The sequence below is a fragment of the Telmatherina bonti genome, assembly GCF_933228915.1.
Source record: "Telmatherina bonti genome assembly, chromosome: 10".
NCBI classification, from domain to species: domain Eukaryota; kingdom Metazoa; phylum Chordata; class Actinopteri; order Atheriniformes; family Telmatherinidae; genus Telmatherina; species Telmatherina bonti.
The window spans coordinates 37,827,340-37,843,177 of record NC_136628.1 but is presented as its reverse complement, the minus strand read 5'-3'; the positions used below and the strand labels follow the sequence as shown (position 1 = coordinate 37,843,177).

Genomic DNA, 15,838 nt, shown 5'->3' with positions numbered 1-15,838 from the left:
ATGAATGAATGAATGTGTTTTAACGCAATTTTCATAGAGAGAATGGTAGAGCAAGCAATTATTCTGCATTAATATGTTTAAAAATGTGTAAAACAATTGAATAACTGTGACAAGTAAAATGTTTATGATTATTTTTTAAAATATTTTAGTTACATATACTTGTATTATTTACTGTTAAGTATATCTTTTGTAGTCTTGTACTTACTTCTTTTTACCTACAGGGGGCAGAACGCAGCTCAGAGGGCGCCTCTGTTGTTTGTGTTTGATGATCTGAAACCGTAGAAGAAGGAGAGGCGCTCCGGAGAGAAATTAAAATGTCCGCTCCGAAAACCATCCCGAAAGATGCTCAGGTTTGCTTCTAAAGTCCAACAGATCCACTTCATTTTAGCACAAACTGCAGCGTCAATCAGCGGCTCTACGAACACGGCCGTGAACATTAGCAGGAGCTGCATCTGTGCAGCACATTTACCAACTTAGCTTTTCTGCTAGCATGTAGCTTCTCTACCGCTAAAATAGGCTTTTCCAGAGCTAGCATGCTAACCTGCGCTGCTGCTAAATTCAGATGTAAATATGAATGTTTAATTTGATGTTTAATCTGATAGTTGTCTCATATCTGACAAGTATTTTCAGACTCTGGTTTTATTTTTTAGGAAATTATCTTTATTTTCTTTAAGACGCCGCAGAACTTCTGGTTTGAACGTGTTTAATGAGTTTAACAGTTAGAACTAATTATATTCTAATACATGTTAAAACTAATAAAGTTATAATAAATGTTAAAACTAATAAAGTTATAATAAATGTTAAAACTAATAAAGTTATAATAAATGTTAAAACTAATAAAGTTATAAATGTTAAAACTAATAAAGTTATAATAAATGTTAAAACTAATAGTTATAATAAATGTTAGAACTAATAAAGTTATAATAAATGTTAGAACTAATAATGTGGAATTATTGTCACATGAAAAGCTTGTGAAAAGTAGATATTATGCAATAAAAAGAAGATGCTATGTTGTATTTTGTTGATCTGTACTGATAGCTTAGTATGAAATAAAATGAAATGAAAAATACTTTATTAATCCCCAAAGGGAAAGTCAATATGTATGTGTTTATGTAAATATATGTAAGTATGGGAAAGATGTTCATGTTTACATACATGAGGTGGTTTTGTGCTTTTTATTCAAGCAGAATATTTTCACAGCCTTTAGTTTACTTTATTAGAATATTTTTTAGGTTAAACATAAAAATGTGTAATCTATAAGTTATGAAGTATTTTCCACGTTCCACTGTAAGTCTACATGACGCTTCCTTAATTTCAGGGAACTGATGTTCATTTCTCTCTTCCTTTGCAGGTGATGATCCAGATCTTGAAGGACATGGGCATCACTGAGTACGAGCCTCGAGTCATCAACCAGATGCTGGAGTTTACCTACAGTGAGTCCTGACTGGAAGATCGTCTCCCTGCTTCTCTCTATTTTGTTTTCATTTCTGAGCGGATTGTCCAGAAGGTGACTGAAACTGCCGGCAAGCTTCAGGCATTCAGGCGGCTCTAAAGGCCGGTTTGTATCTGAACGGTGTCGGTTCCGCTGTGAACGCCGAAGGTCCGCAGAGGCTCGACGCGCTCCTGGCGTGCATCCCGACCACGCGAACGCAGCCACGCTGCTTGCTGTGATTGGTCAGAGTGTGATCGTGTTTCTGGGTGTTTGGGGTTATTTAGTTAGTTTGTTAGTTAGTTTATTTTGTTTTGTTTGTGTCAGTCACAATCAGTTTGTCCATTAAAAAAAAAACAATCAGGTAAAACAAAACAGGCAGAAGCAAAGCCTAATAATGTACACTTACAAGTAGAGTTACCTTAAATTATACAAATATCAACTAAAACAAATGCATTACAGACAAATTGTGTGACTTTTATAAAGAAAAATTATTCGTGAAGTTGCATATAAATAAACTGAGAAATCATCTTTTTGAATAGAAAGAAAGAATTACAATTTTTTTACCTCGTTACTGAGTTTATTCCATGCGTAACATAAATGTCTGTAAGTCTGGCTAAAACAGGAAATGTGAAGCGAAGCTTAGAAACCTGCAGCCGGTGGAGTTTAGAGGCAGAGACGAGCCGTGCTGCTGCCTGCAGACCCAACGCCGGAGCATCGACACACACTTCCCCTGCATCAGCTGCGTCTGACGCGGCGTTACGTTAAACCCGCCTTTAATCATGTCTGAATGTCTGTCTGCAGTTTCCTGCTTACCTGAGTGCTCACTGTGACAGTCAGCTCTGATTGGCTCTGGTGTGGGTTCCAGGTTCCAGACGTGCGTTACACCTCTGATACGACAAAAATAAACAAATCAGGATCAGTAAAAATAGTGGAATTAGCTCGGATGTGTTTTTTCCACAGTTTCTGAGCAAACTGAGAGGGATGCGTTCTGACCGCTGCAGCCTGAATGGACCGGAACCGGGTCCTCAGGAAGTCAGCGGCCACCGGATCACTAAAGAAAGGAATCCAATGTCAAGCTGCTTCGAAAAGCTGAAAGAGTTTCTGGTTCAGGCTGATTAACATCACCAGGAAAGCAGAGCAGTGTGTGTTTGAGCGGCAGGAGGTCAGCAGACAGAAAATATCAACTAAGATGAGCAGCTGCTGTGAGATCTGGTTGATACGACTAAAACCTCATATCTTGATACAGATCATCTTACCTCCCCATAACGATACATAACCATATAAAACTATGTGGAAGGCAACAGCAGCAGTGATCTCCTTCCATCTGGGGGAACTATGGCCGTATGACGTTCCACAGGTAAATACCTGCTGCAGCGTTTGGTCTGGAGTTTATTCTGAGCTTTCGCCTCCACTTGATGCTGTTTTTGCTGCTCTTGCTGGTTGACTCTATTCTTTATCCTGATTCCTGCAGGAGATAAAATGAGTTAGTTGTGTCGGAGTCCGTTGTTGGGACTGTGAGCTGGTCTGTTGTCGGTTCCACGTCGCTCTTTTTATATCCAAACCGCATCCAGACAGAAATTTCCCTCTTTTAGGAACAAGCTCATCAGTTTGGGTTGGCTGCTCATCTTTTAGTGAATTATCCTCTGAAACACGTCTGCTGCTGTCTTCCTCCATGTTTATGTATCGCAGCTTATGGTGGCGTAAACGATGGAGCCTCGTATGAAACGAGACATTTTCTATCGTCGTATCGCCCAGGCTGTGTGTGTTTTAATGTTTTCATGAGGAAAAATCCTGGATGTTTCTGGATGTATTAACAGCATAAATGTCACCAGAGGAGCTGCTTCCTCTAAGTTCCGTCCAGAAGGTGATTTTTAGGAAACAGAATAAACGGGAAGATTTGCCAGAAGCTTCTGAAGCTCAGGAGTCTTTGCTCAGAAATTTTTCCTCCTTTGTCTTTACAATAAATAAGCATGAATGTAAACGTCTGATTACACCGTTTCTATCTGTACGCTGTGTCTCTAAACTGTTGTTTCCTTGTTTGTAAACAAACGATGCTTTTCTTTATGCTGATGGACCGAAGAATCGTAGAAAAGTTTGACATTTGCGAACTTTTCCGTCTGCAGGATACGTGACAACGATCATCGAAGATGCCAAAATTTACGCCACGCACGCCAAGAAGTCCAGCGTGGACGCTGACGACATCAAACTGGCCATCCAGTGCCGCATGGACCAGTCGTTCACCTCGCCGCCGCCGCGAGACGTAAGCTTCTTCTTCTCTGGTGTCTCGCCTGTCTCCGTCCTGCATCTTGTATTGGTCATCTGGTTTCTGACACGTTCCTCAGTTCCTGTTGGAGGTTGCGAGGCAGAAGAACCAGACTCCCCTCCCACTCATCAAACCCTACACGGGTCCTCGACTTCCTCCAGACCGCTACTGCCTCACGGCGCCCAACTACAGGCTCAAGTCCATCCAGAAAAAGGTGTGAACTCCTCCGTCTTCCTGTCCGTCATCAGCACCGCGTCTTCTGTTAACCTGCCGGTTTTTCCCTCCAGATGTCGTCGTCCGCAGGCAGGATATCGGTGCCGCGGCTGAGTGTCGGCGCCGTCTCCAGCAGACCGACAACGCCCACGCTCGGTGAGTCGCCGCGATGCAGACGGAGACAGAAAACGTACCTGTATGTCCTGACCAGTGTCTTTATCCCCAGGAACCCCGTCTGTCCAGTCTGTCACCAGTAAAGTCGGCGCTCCGGTGTCTCTGACTGGTCAGAGGTTCACCGTTCAGATCCCACCACCTTCTCAGACGGCTACCACCAAAACCAGTAAGAACCACAATAAAATATGACCAGTCAGAACGGATCAGTGGGAGCGTCACAACAAGATGAAACAAACAAGCGTTGATGTGGCGACATCCTCCGATATCTCGTTTTATTCTAACAAGCAACAAATATTAACGAGAAACGGAAACCTACGGAGCTGCTTTGGTTTCTGGCGAGGAAAGATGGACGTTGGTTTCAGCTGCACGAGGAGATGAGTCACGAAAACATGGCTGAATTTAGCTCAGCTTCCTGCTAGCTTCCTGCCAACTTCCTGCTGGCTTTATGCTAACTTTGTGCTAGCTTCCTCTTAACTTCCCGCTAACGCCCTGCTAACTTCCTGCTAACACCCTGCTAACTTCCAACTAACTCCCTGCTAACTTCCTGCTAGCTTCCTACTAGCTTCCTGCTAGCTTCCTGCTAACTCCCTGGTAACTTCCTACTAACTTCCTGCTAAAATGCTGCTAGCTTTATGCTAACTTCCTGCTAACTCCCTAACTTCCTGCTAGCGTCATGCTAACTTCCTACTAATTTCCCGCTAGCTTCCGTCTAGCTTCCTGCTAACTTCCAACTAACTTCCTGCTAGCTTCATGCTAACTCCCTGCTAACTTCCTCCTAACTTCTTGCTAGCTTCCTGCTACCTCCCTAGTAACTTCCAACTAACTTCCGTCTAGCTTCCTGCTAACTTACTGCTATCTTTATGCTAACTCCCTGCTAAGTTCCTGCTAGTGTCATGCTAACTTCCTACTAACTTCCTGCTAGCTTCCGTCTAGCTTCCTGCTAACTTCCTGCTAGCTTCCAGCTAACTTCCTGCTATCACCCTGCTAACTTCCAGCTATCACCCTTCTAACTTCCAACTAACTTTTAACTAACTTCCTGCTAGCTTCATGCTAATTCCCTGGTAACTTCCAACTAACTCCCTGCTAACTTCGTGCTAGCTTCATGCTAACTTCCTGCTAGCATCATGCTAACTTCCTGCTAGCTTCAAGCTAACTTCCTGCTAGCTTCCTGCTAGCTTCCAGCTAACTTCCTGCTATCACCCTGCTAACTTCCAGCTATCACCCTTCTAACTTCCAACTAACTTTTAACTAACTTCCTGCTAGCTTCATGCTAATTCCCTGGTAACTTCCAACTAACTCCCTGCTAACTTCGTGCTAGCTTCATGCTAACTTCCTGCTAGCATCATGCTAACTTCCTGCTAGCTTCAAGCTAACTTCCTGCTAGCTTCCTGCTAGCTTCCAGCTAACTTCCTGCTATCACCCTGCTAACTTCCAGCTATCACCCTTCTAACTTCCAACTAACTTTTAACTAACTTCCTGCTAGCTTCATGCTAATTCCCTGGTAACTTCCAACTAACTCCCTGCTAACTTCATGCTAGCTTCATGCTAACTTCCTGCTAGCTTCAAGCTAACTTCCTGCTAGCTTCCTTTTAGCTTCCATCTGGCTTCATGCTAGCTTCCTGTCAACTTCATTCTAGCTGCCTCTAGCATCCTGCTAACTTCATGGTAGCTTCTTTCTAGCTTGATGCTAGCTTCCTTTAGCTTCCTGCTAGCTAAAAGGAAGCTATAGTCATGCTAGCTTCCTTCTAGCTTCTTTCTAGATTCATGCTAGCTTCATGCTAGTTCCTTCTAGCTTCTTGCTAGCTTCCTTCTAGCTTCCTGCTAACTTCATCCTAGCTTCATGCTAGTTTTCTTCTAGCTTCCTGCTAGCTTCATGCTAGCTCCCATTAGCTTCATGCTAACACTAACTCTTATTAAAAACAAAGTACACAGAATAAAAGTGAACAGAACATAAAGTAAATAATGATGGAAGTTTTTTCTCTAAAGATTTTCAGGGAGTCGTATCAGAAATTTAGTCTCTCCCACAGCATGATTCCTCTCCTAACATCGTCTGTTACAACCATGTGTACCAGGTTGATTATGCAGATTAGATGATATCATTTAACGACTAATAGCAACTTTTAGGAAAGCAAATGGCTACTTTGGCATCACTGGTTTCAGGAGAGGACTTTATTCTGGTCTGATTGTAGCTGCTCTACAGGATTACAGGATGCTGATAACAAGCTGGATGCTCCCTCTCCTCTTTAGTCTGCAGGACATGCCGTCCATGCTGTCCACAAACTATTCCACATCTTCATCCAGGTTTCCACTTTGCCTCAGAGGTTTAAACTTCTGCACCATCAGAGAAGCGGGAACATTTCACCACGTTCCGATCGTCTCTCTGGAGGCTAAAAGCTCAGGTTTCAGGACAGAATTAGTTCCAGTGAACTGCTGAAAACTTAACACCTGCAAACCAGATTTGGATTGTGGCAGGTTAAAGTTTTAGTTAGAAACTTTTAAAAAGTCGAGGATGATGAAGCGAAGAGTTGTTTGCAGATGGATCCACCAGGATTCCAGCTTGATATTACAAGACTAAAAACCACAGCAGCAATGTGGCTCCGACTCGTCCAGCTTCCAGTTTTATCACCAAACAGATGATGTGGAGGAGCGTGGCCATTAGAAGCACCATGTTCTTCATTATGCGTTGCTCATGTCACAATCATTATGATCATATTAAATATTTCAGTCATGTAAACATGTGATGTGATCATTTCATCCATGTAAAACTCTTCAGCTGGAAGTTCTGGTCGAATCCATTTTAGTCAGAAAAATGAAGTATTTAGCGCCGTGGAAACATAACCTGTGACTTCTGGAGGTCTCCTGGAGTCCATGCAGGGATTTCAGGAGAGAATCATGTCTGCATGAAGACACCAGTATCCACCCCAGGCATAAAGAGATTCCTTCTGATTCTCTGAATAATTAGATGATATTAAACACAGCAGAAGGTCTCCACAGCTTCTAGAGTCAGTTCATGTCGCTTTGTTGACGTTCTGTCCGTCCTTCCATCTGAAATGCTCCTTTTATACCGGTCATGCTACTGGTCTGTTGCTAAGCAACCTGATGAGTTTCCTCCAGATGTCGTCCAGCTTTTTGTTGCAACTGTTTGAGTTTTACAGATGTGTTGCTGCTACTGAACAGCTGTAACTAATTAATATTTATGTTATTAATATTAATGATCTGGATCATCTCAACGTTCGTCTCGTCGCGGTTCCTCTGCAGAGTTTAGATCTGGAATAACAGAAACAAGAACAGCTGGATGATAAACCGTTTCTTTTTGTCTCCACAGCGACGCCGTCCACGCCCGCCGTGTCCAACGTCCTCATCAATCCATCTCTGATCGGCTCCAAGAACATCCTCATCACCACCAACATGGTGTCGCAGAACGCCGGCGGGGAGCCGCTGAAGAGGAAGCACGAAGACGACGATGACTATGATGCTTTATGACGCTGACAGCTTCAGTACCACCCTGTCTGCAACCCTTCACACCCACAGAAACTCGCCCCCCCCCCCCCCCCCCCCCCCCCCCCCCCGACTTGTGAAAAACTGCATTTTTTTTTTTAGAACATTTTGTTTAACCAGGAAGCGGAGAAACGCTCAGATCAGATTCATGACAGCTGAGGAAAACGCCGCGTGCGATTTGTCAATAAACATTTAAATAAATCAATAAAAGTGAACAATTGATTTCCCCCCATGAACACTTCAACGCCCTGAAAAATTGCTCCCAGCGTCCCCTGACGGTCTCTGGGGGCGTAAACCCCCCGTTGAGAGGCACAACATGTTGAGATCTGCTGTTGAGTCCGATAAGATCAGGATCTGTTCGCCAGACGGTCGTTCAATACTTTCATCAGAGCCGACTCGGTTTTAAATCCAGACTTAACCGAACATCCAGTTCCTCCAGAAACAGCTTGAGATGAGAGCAAGCTTGTTCTGAAACACTAGATGTAAAAGGCGGTTTAGAGGTCCAGACTGGGTCTGTAGGGCTTGTTTCCAACTCAGCTCCAGCCGACAGACGGCGGTGTATTCCTGCTTCCTGGCTGTAACTTTACTGGATCAGCGGCTGATCCATCAGGAACAGAGACGTCTGCGACACGCAGCGTGTCGCCGTGCAGAACGATGTGCTGACGGGGGGGTCAGATGTAGGAAGCTGCAAGTCTCAGAAGAAACCTCCAGACCAGCGGTCTAGTGTCCTGATAACAACACCAGCAGTCCTTCAGGATGAGAGAGGAAACCTGCAGATTGTCCTTCTTCCGCTCAGCTTTGCAGCTCTTCCATCTGACTGCAGGAGTTTCCTCGTTAAACCAAGGCTCCGATTTATCCTTCACAGTTTTTATTGGAGCCACAGAGTCCGGCAGGAGGAGCAGAACCAGGAGCAGGGTGAGACAGATCTGGTTAAAAGCCACGGAGAACTGACCAGCAGTTGAAGGGTTAAGAATCGCTGAACAGGAAGCAGATTTAACATCAGCATCGAACTCATCCGGCATCCAATCAGATATGGCATCACAGATCTCTGAGTTTGATACGGATAACACACACACACTGCACCAAGTTAAAATCAACCAGGCTTAAAAAGTCCTTCATATTTAGACACTTTCAGCTAGAAGACCAGAAAAGTCTTTAATTCAGTCCTGATTGGATCTGGATGGTCGGCAGAGGACCAGTTCCTGGTCCAGACAGGAGAAGTCCTGCCATGTTTCTGGATCTACCTGTACATTTAGAACAGGTTGTTTACCTGGTTCGGACTAGACTTTTACTTTCTGGACCAGAAAGTATGACGGGTCGGAGCGACCCAACTCAACCACCCCGCTGGAGAGCGGGGATAAAACGGTCAGCAGGCCAAAGCTCGGCCAAGCGCTGGACTCACCGGCACCGATCCAAGAGACACACCGAGGAAATCCTTCATGAACCGAGAGCAGTTTTAAGTTTTTATCTTTAAACGTGTTTATTTAGTTTACTGTGAAATCAAACAAACGTCTGAAACAATGTTTTCCACAGAATATGAAAACAGTAGCTTTCTGTATTTGTTCCAGTATAATTTTACCAGCACGACCTTGGTTGCTGAGACACTGAGTCAATGTTAGCTGTAAACAAATGAATGAAACATGGCAACAAAGAAACTGAGGTTATTGGGATTTAATGATAATTCAGTCGTTTCTTATTTTTATCTTTATAAGAAAATCTGAATAAATCAGCAGCATTAAATTATACAACTAAATACATGTGTTATTCCTGTTTTAACTGTAAAATTAATGCAGAACAAACTGACTGAAGGAGGACCTTTCTGTTGATGACGTTTGGTCTGCCTAGCTGGTCTCTACTACGTCCGCAGATTACAGATAAACGCACAGCGCGTAAAGCGCGAGCCAGTGTTGAGCTTTGCCTATCAAAGCAGAACAGACACAATGAGCGGAAGAGGAAAGGGAGGAAAGGGACTCGGTAAAGGAGGCGCCAAGCGTCACCGTAAAGTCCTCCGTGACAACATCCAGGGAATCACCAAACCCGCCATCCGCCGTCTGGCTCGCCGCGGCGGAGTGAAGCGGATCTCCGGCCTCATCTACGAGGAGACCCGCGGTGTGCTCAAGGTCTTCCTGGAGAACGTGATCCGTGACGCCGTCACCTACACCGAGCACGCCAAGAGGAAGACCGTCACCGCCATGGACGTGGTCTACGCCCTGAAGAGACAGGGCCGCACTCTCTACGGCTTCGGAGGTTAAACTGATTCTGATCCAACACGGAAAACACAACAACGGCTCTTTTCAGAGCCACACACTGTTTCTGCAGAGCGTGAACACTCGTGTTGCCTGAAAGTACCACTGCCGTCACATATCCTCCTGAGACGCAGGGAAAAACCTCTTTCCTCTTTAAATCCTTTTATGACTTAACTCGGTTTCTAAAAGACTTTTTCCCAGACTTTTTTGTAGGGGATATTTAGTCTTTCTCTACACATTGAAATGGTGCAGTATTAAGTTTTGAATGTATTTCTTAAGTATTTAAGAAATAAAGATTTCTTTAACAGCATTAAGACTAGATGGAGACATTACATTGAACTTGTCTTGGACAAGTCTGGATTATCCAATGGGCATTAGCAACTCATACTGTCTGAAAATACTACTACTATTGTCACATAAGATAAATCTCTGATCACATATGTTAATCAGGGATATTTTTATATACATGCTATGGATCAATGACAATAATTCGGCATTCAAATACAATTTTCTTAAAACAAAGTAACGGTGTTCACTGGTATAACTTTATTAACTTCATAAAAAAATCCACTCAAAGTTTACTTCACAAATCATGAATCGGCAAATTCTTTATTACCTTCACTGGGGTTAAACACTGATTCCATGCAGTACAGTAACAAAGTTGTACATGAACAATATGCCATGTTTTTTAAAAATTTTTTTAATTACACCCACATGTAGAAAAATACTTAAAATGCTCACCAGCCCGCTTAATGCATTGATACTACTTATATTGAGATATTTATCGTAATTTTTTATTATCGATTACATGTAATAAAGCCCTTCTGTTAACGGCTCCTTTGTCAGACTTCCCGCCATTTTCTCTCTTCATCGTAAACGTTTCCCTTAATCTGAACCAATCACAGGCTGGGAACGGCGCAAGAACATTTGCATACAGACAGTTTAAGATGAGTATCCCTCCGCCCTCCTCCTCACACCGCTACTCTGCGATTATCAGCATGCCTGAACCCGCCAAGTCTGCGCCCAAGAAGGGCTCCAAGAAAGCCGTGACCAAGACGGCCGGCAAAGGAGGCAAGAAGAAGAGAAAGACCAGGAAGGAGAGCTACGCCATCTACGTGTACAAGGTGCTGAAGCAGGTCCACCCCGACACCGGCATCTCCTCCAAGGCCATGAGCATCATGAACTCGTTCGTCAACGACATCTTCGAGCGCATCGCCGCCGAAGCTTCTCGTCTGGCCCACTACAACAAGCGCTCCACTATCACCTCCAGGGAGATCCAGACCGCCGTCCCGCCTCCTGCTGCCCGGTGAGCTGGCCAAGCATGCCGTGTCTGAGGGCACCAAGGCCGTCACCAAGTACACCAGCTCCAAGTAAACTGCTGTTTACCACCAGCAACAAAGGCCCTTTTCAGGGCCGCACACCTTTGCCTGAGAGGATTCCCATTGTGTCTTTAAGAATCGTTTTCAGATGTAGATGAATAATGTAACTTTATTCATTCACATGCACGTTCATATATAAACAGACTAACAGTCCAAAGTCCTATTGATTACTCTTGTGTAATGTGATTAAATCTGATACATGTATGTTCTTAATGCTTGAAGCTGGTTTCTTGATTTTTGTACATGAAAGTGTTTTGTGTTCACATGTCTGATTAGCAATACTAAAATAAAAGCTAATCATGCTAACTTTAACAAGTAACCAAACACTTTGCTATGAGGGAGAAATGGATAATATAACACCACACACTGGTTTCCAGTTGAGATGATCCACAAACTGGCAGCAGGAACAAATGGCTTCACTAGCAGTTTAAATGTGAAGCCATGTCAGCCAATGGACACGTTATGTAAGATTAGTTAGTAGCTATTACCATTAGCTAACGTTATATTAGCGGTCTGTGGAGCCGTGTACTATGGCTACACAAAGTTGCGCTCAAATAGAAACACAGAGACTGAATTAGTGACTTTTCACCGGATTTTTATTAACTAAAGTTTGGAGAGAATAAATGGTCAGTGTATTCTCCTGGAGACATGTAACCTGATCCAATCAGTGGTTGTAGCGGCTAATTTACACAAGAAACCAGCGCATGGTCCTTCACTGTTTTACCGACGACAAAGCTTTGGCAGCTTCGTTGTCATTTAATACTCCGAAGTCCAGATCAGGTGAGAGTAGGAGTGCAAGGCACCGTTTGATCCCTTCATATTTTTACTATGTACCAACTGTGAAAATTGTAAGACGAACAAAATATTGTTTCTTTATGGACAGTAGGGTTACTTCTGAGATTCAGGGTGAGCATCTTATTTGTCATTTGTTTAGATATGTTTTTCAGGTTGTGTGTCTTTGGAACAGCTGACGAGAGGAACATCAGCATTTAGGATCCGATACCCCAAGTACAGGAAGGGAAACACTCATCCAGTCATCATATGCTACATTAAAGACAGATATTAATAGTTGTTGGGGTTTTTTATTTTACCAGATTAATAAATATATTTTCTCTGTTTTCTCTCCAGCCGACTATTTAGATCCAAGACCTGCTGTGATCTCGGTTCCATCTGGAAGACGAAGAAGAGACGGTTGCTGCTGGTGTGTCTCGCTTCAGACACTGATGGGTAGATTTTTTTCTTCCTATTTTCTTGTATAAATGATTCCTGTATAAGTTGCAACACGTGAAGTTTCATCATACATGATGATGGTAAAGCACAGTTCTATCTTCAACATGTTTTTGTGTTTCATCTGGTAAAATGTAAAAGTGAATCTCTGTTGAGGCAGGAAGCTGACATGGTTTCCCTCCGTTGGTATCCTGCTGATAGGACCAGTATCCTGCTGATAGGACCAGTATCCTGCTGATGGGACCAGTATCCTGCTGATAGGACCAGTATCCTGCTGATGGGACCAGTATCCTGCTGATAGGACCAGTATCCTGCTGATAGGACCAGTATCCTGCTGATGGGACCAGTATCCTGCTGATAGGACCAGTATCCTGCTGATAGGACCAGTATCCTGCTGACGGGACCAGTATCCTGCTGATAGGACCAGTATCCTGCTGATGGGACCAGTATCCTGCTGATGGGACCAGTATCCTGCTGATGGGACCAGTATCCTGCTGATGGGACCAGTATCCTGCTGACGGGACCAGTATCCTGCTGATAGGACCAGTATCCTGCTGACGGGACCAGTATCCTGCTGATAGGACCAGTATCCTGCTGACGGGACCAGTATCCTGCTGATGGGACCAGTATCCTGCTGATGGGACCAGTATCCTGCTGATAGGACCAGTATCCTGCTGATAGGACCAGTATCCTGTTGCCAGTTGACAGACTGGTGGTCGGCCAGGTGCTTTCTCTGTCTGGAAACATGGAAGATTCTAGATTATATTAAGTTGTGTGAATCAGTGTTTACACGAGACAATGTCCCTGGACTGCAGACTAGAGGTATTCTGTCCTGTGATCATCATCACATAAATTTGACATTTTTCTCTCAGTGGAATGAGTCGGTTTGAGTGAATAACGGTTTTTACTGGTGACCAGGAGTTGTCTCACCCCTCTCCCCCCCACAAACCCTTTGGTCTGACAGGCCAACGTTTAGTAGATAATAATTTTACATAACATTTTTGATTAATCTATACACCCCCATCCCACACAAATAACTTATAACCTCCATCTATGAGGTTGTTTTATCTGGTGTTTATCTGTTTATTTGTTTGTGATCAAGATAACCTAAAGGTGACATAACCGGGAAATTGTATTTTTCAAGTTAAAACGTGTGTATTGGTGAAGTGGTAATTAGGGTTGCCACCTTTCATAAATTAAAATAAGAGACTCACACAACAGCTCTGGAGGGGGGGGGGGGGGGGGGGGGGGGGGGGGGGGGGTGACACGGCCTGACAGCAGCGATATGTTTTGTGCTCGTGTCCTAAGTAAAGGAGTGATGAATTAATCAATCAAACTTAAAAGATTGAAATGCTTCATCAGAAATGATTGAATTCTTCATTGTGCAACATTATTGGATATTAGGTTTTGCTAATGAGACAACATAAAGCTGTGATTACATGGATCTTTACTAACATGAGGAAAATACTTTATACAATCAAGTGTCATATGTACAATACTTAGCTATTGTGTAATTAATTAACTTAGAAGATTTCTGTGTGTAGATTGTGCAAAATTGAACTTTACATAAAATAACTCTTGTGTAACTTCACCTGCATGCGGTAAGAGGGGAGGAGTGGGATGAATTCATATAATCCATACCGTGGCCACTAATAGATGGACAAGTTTAATCACTGTCTTATCGTTCCCTTACGGACGTCACCAAAGCAACAAGTTAATCAGCTGGTTCAGATCAGCTGATTTTAGACAGGCGAATGAGAGAAACACGCTGCTTGACAACAGTTGTTAAACATAAACACATAACATACAACATGAAATAGTTCTTTTAGCCTACTTTAGAAATATACATAAAAGAAAAAAAGAAACAGAAATAAAGGTTTGTGATAAAATGTTTACTTTGTGGGACCATGGTGATGACGACATCTCGACCCCACGTCGTGTTGTGAAAGGCGGCCCCTCGGTGTTTAATCCTGATAGACTGTATCTGTGTGTTGTCCTGCCTCATGACTTGAAGGAAAGTCATGTTATAACAGTTTAACAACTCAAATAAAAAAGCTAATTTATCGAATGATTACTCACTACAGATTCCTTAAAAACTGACATAAAAACATAAAGCTCTAAACATATTCATGTAGAAAATGCATGTAAAAATAAACGTTTCCCTATAGTTAGGCTAGATCAGGGGTGTCCAAAGTCGGTTCTCGAGGGTCGCTGTCCTGCAGGTTTCCCATGTATTCCTGTTCCAACACATCTAGCTTCCACTAAATGGATCAAACAGCCAATGACGTGCACAACTGATTAAGCTCTACTACTAATTAATTTGAATCAGGTGTGTCTGAGCAGGGATACATAGAAAACCTGCAGGATTCTGGCCCTCGAGGACCGGAGCTGGACACCTCTGGGCTAGATATATTTTTGAGTGTATTCATAAACTTTTCATCCATTAAAAATACGTTTTTATGGGTATATATAGGATTTATACTGGCTAATACAGCATCTAAATAAATGATCCAGCTCTGCTGATGCTGTTAGATGTCAGACAGTCCACCGTGCGCGACTGAACAGTCATTGTCATGTTGTACAATCTGATGTATAAACATCTTCACCAATGCTGCAGCCACATCTCTTCACATCTGCTTTACATGTGCTTTTTATTTTCAGCAGGTAGAGAACCAGGTAGGCTACAGGAGAGATGTTTAAAAGGCGCAACAGTGACTGTCCAGCAGGCGCAGAGGGGAGAAGGCTGCACCTGCAGATTCTGCACCAAAAGAACATTTTTGCTGGCGGCTGTATTTTAAATTTAGGTAATTATTTTTGGTTTGAGTGTTTATGTGTGTGACCGACATGTGTAGGTTGTCGGAAAGTTAATAAAATACGGAACAAAGTGCCGTATTGATTTAATCCGGGACGCAACATTTGTCTGTCAATTAAAGGACGATTCTGTGTTTTATGGGACGGATGGCAACCGTATGATCATCCTATAGCTCTATAAAATGGAAAAAAAATGATGGGTTGTTACCAAAAAGAAAAAATTGATTTTAAAATAAATACCTTAATAGTTAAATGAAATTAGAATGGTTTTTGTGAACAAAAAGTCCATGTGAATGAAAAATATTCCAGTAAATTCTTTCCAGCAGAAAGAATGATTTGAATAATAGATCATTTAACGAAATATCTTTACAGTTTAAATGAATGAATAAAAATATCGTTATATCTGCTCTTCTCTGTCAGCAGGCACGTTGGACTGGATGGACAGGACAGGAGGAGTGTTCAGTTCTCATTTTCAAATCCATGCCAGCCAATGGCTTTTCAGATGTCATGCACGTGCCACACTAGTCTGGACCAATCAGCGCCGCTGTTGCTCCGGCGTTTCCTATATAAACCCGCTCTGTGCCACAACTCACTC

The 15,838-nt window shown here is 43.0% G+C and overlaps 2 protein-coding genes and 1 pseudogene across 3 annotated transcripts; all 3 read left to right on the top strand.

The window, feature by feature from the left end:
- The first annotated feature begins 289 nt into the window (after nucleotides 1-289).
- On the top strand, nucleotides 290-7,624 carry taf9 (TAF9 RNA polymerase II, TATA box binding protein (TBP)-associated factor). The gene is made up of 7 exons (XM_079247791.1): nucleotides 290-350; nucleotides 1,352-1,433; nucleotides 3,556-3,692; nucleotides 3,775-3,909; nucleotides 3,983-4,064; nucleotides 4,135-4,248; nucleotides 7,408-7,624. Exons 1-7 carry the CDS (start codon nucleotides 315-317, stop codon nucleotides 7,563-7,565), a joined length of 744 nt encoding a protein of 247 aa, XP_079103917.1. The 5' UTR covers nucleotides 290-314; the 3' UTR covers nucleotides 7,566-7,624.
- Nucleotides 7,625-9,520: 1,896 nt separating this feature from the next.
- On the top strand, nucleotides 9,521-9,915 carry LOC306761177 (histone H4; the record flags this gene model as incomplete). Its single annotated transcript, XM_079247275.1, has 1 exon — nucleotides 9,521-9,915. The coding sequence occupies one exon, from the start codon at nucleotides 9,521-9,523 to the stop codon at nucleotides 9,830-9,832; it is 312 nt and encodes a 103-aa protein (XP_079103401.1). The 3' UTR covers nucleotides 9,833-9,915.
- A 909-nt stretch (nucleotides 9,916-10,824) lies between these two features.
- LOC306761596 (histone H2B 1/2-like) lies at nucleotides 10,825-11,200 on the top strand (annotated as a pseudogene). The gene has a single exon. The product of its transcript is annotated as a histone H2B 1/2-like (transcript).
- The last annotated feature ends 4,638 nt before the right edge of the window (nucleotides 11,201-15,838 follow it).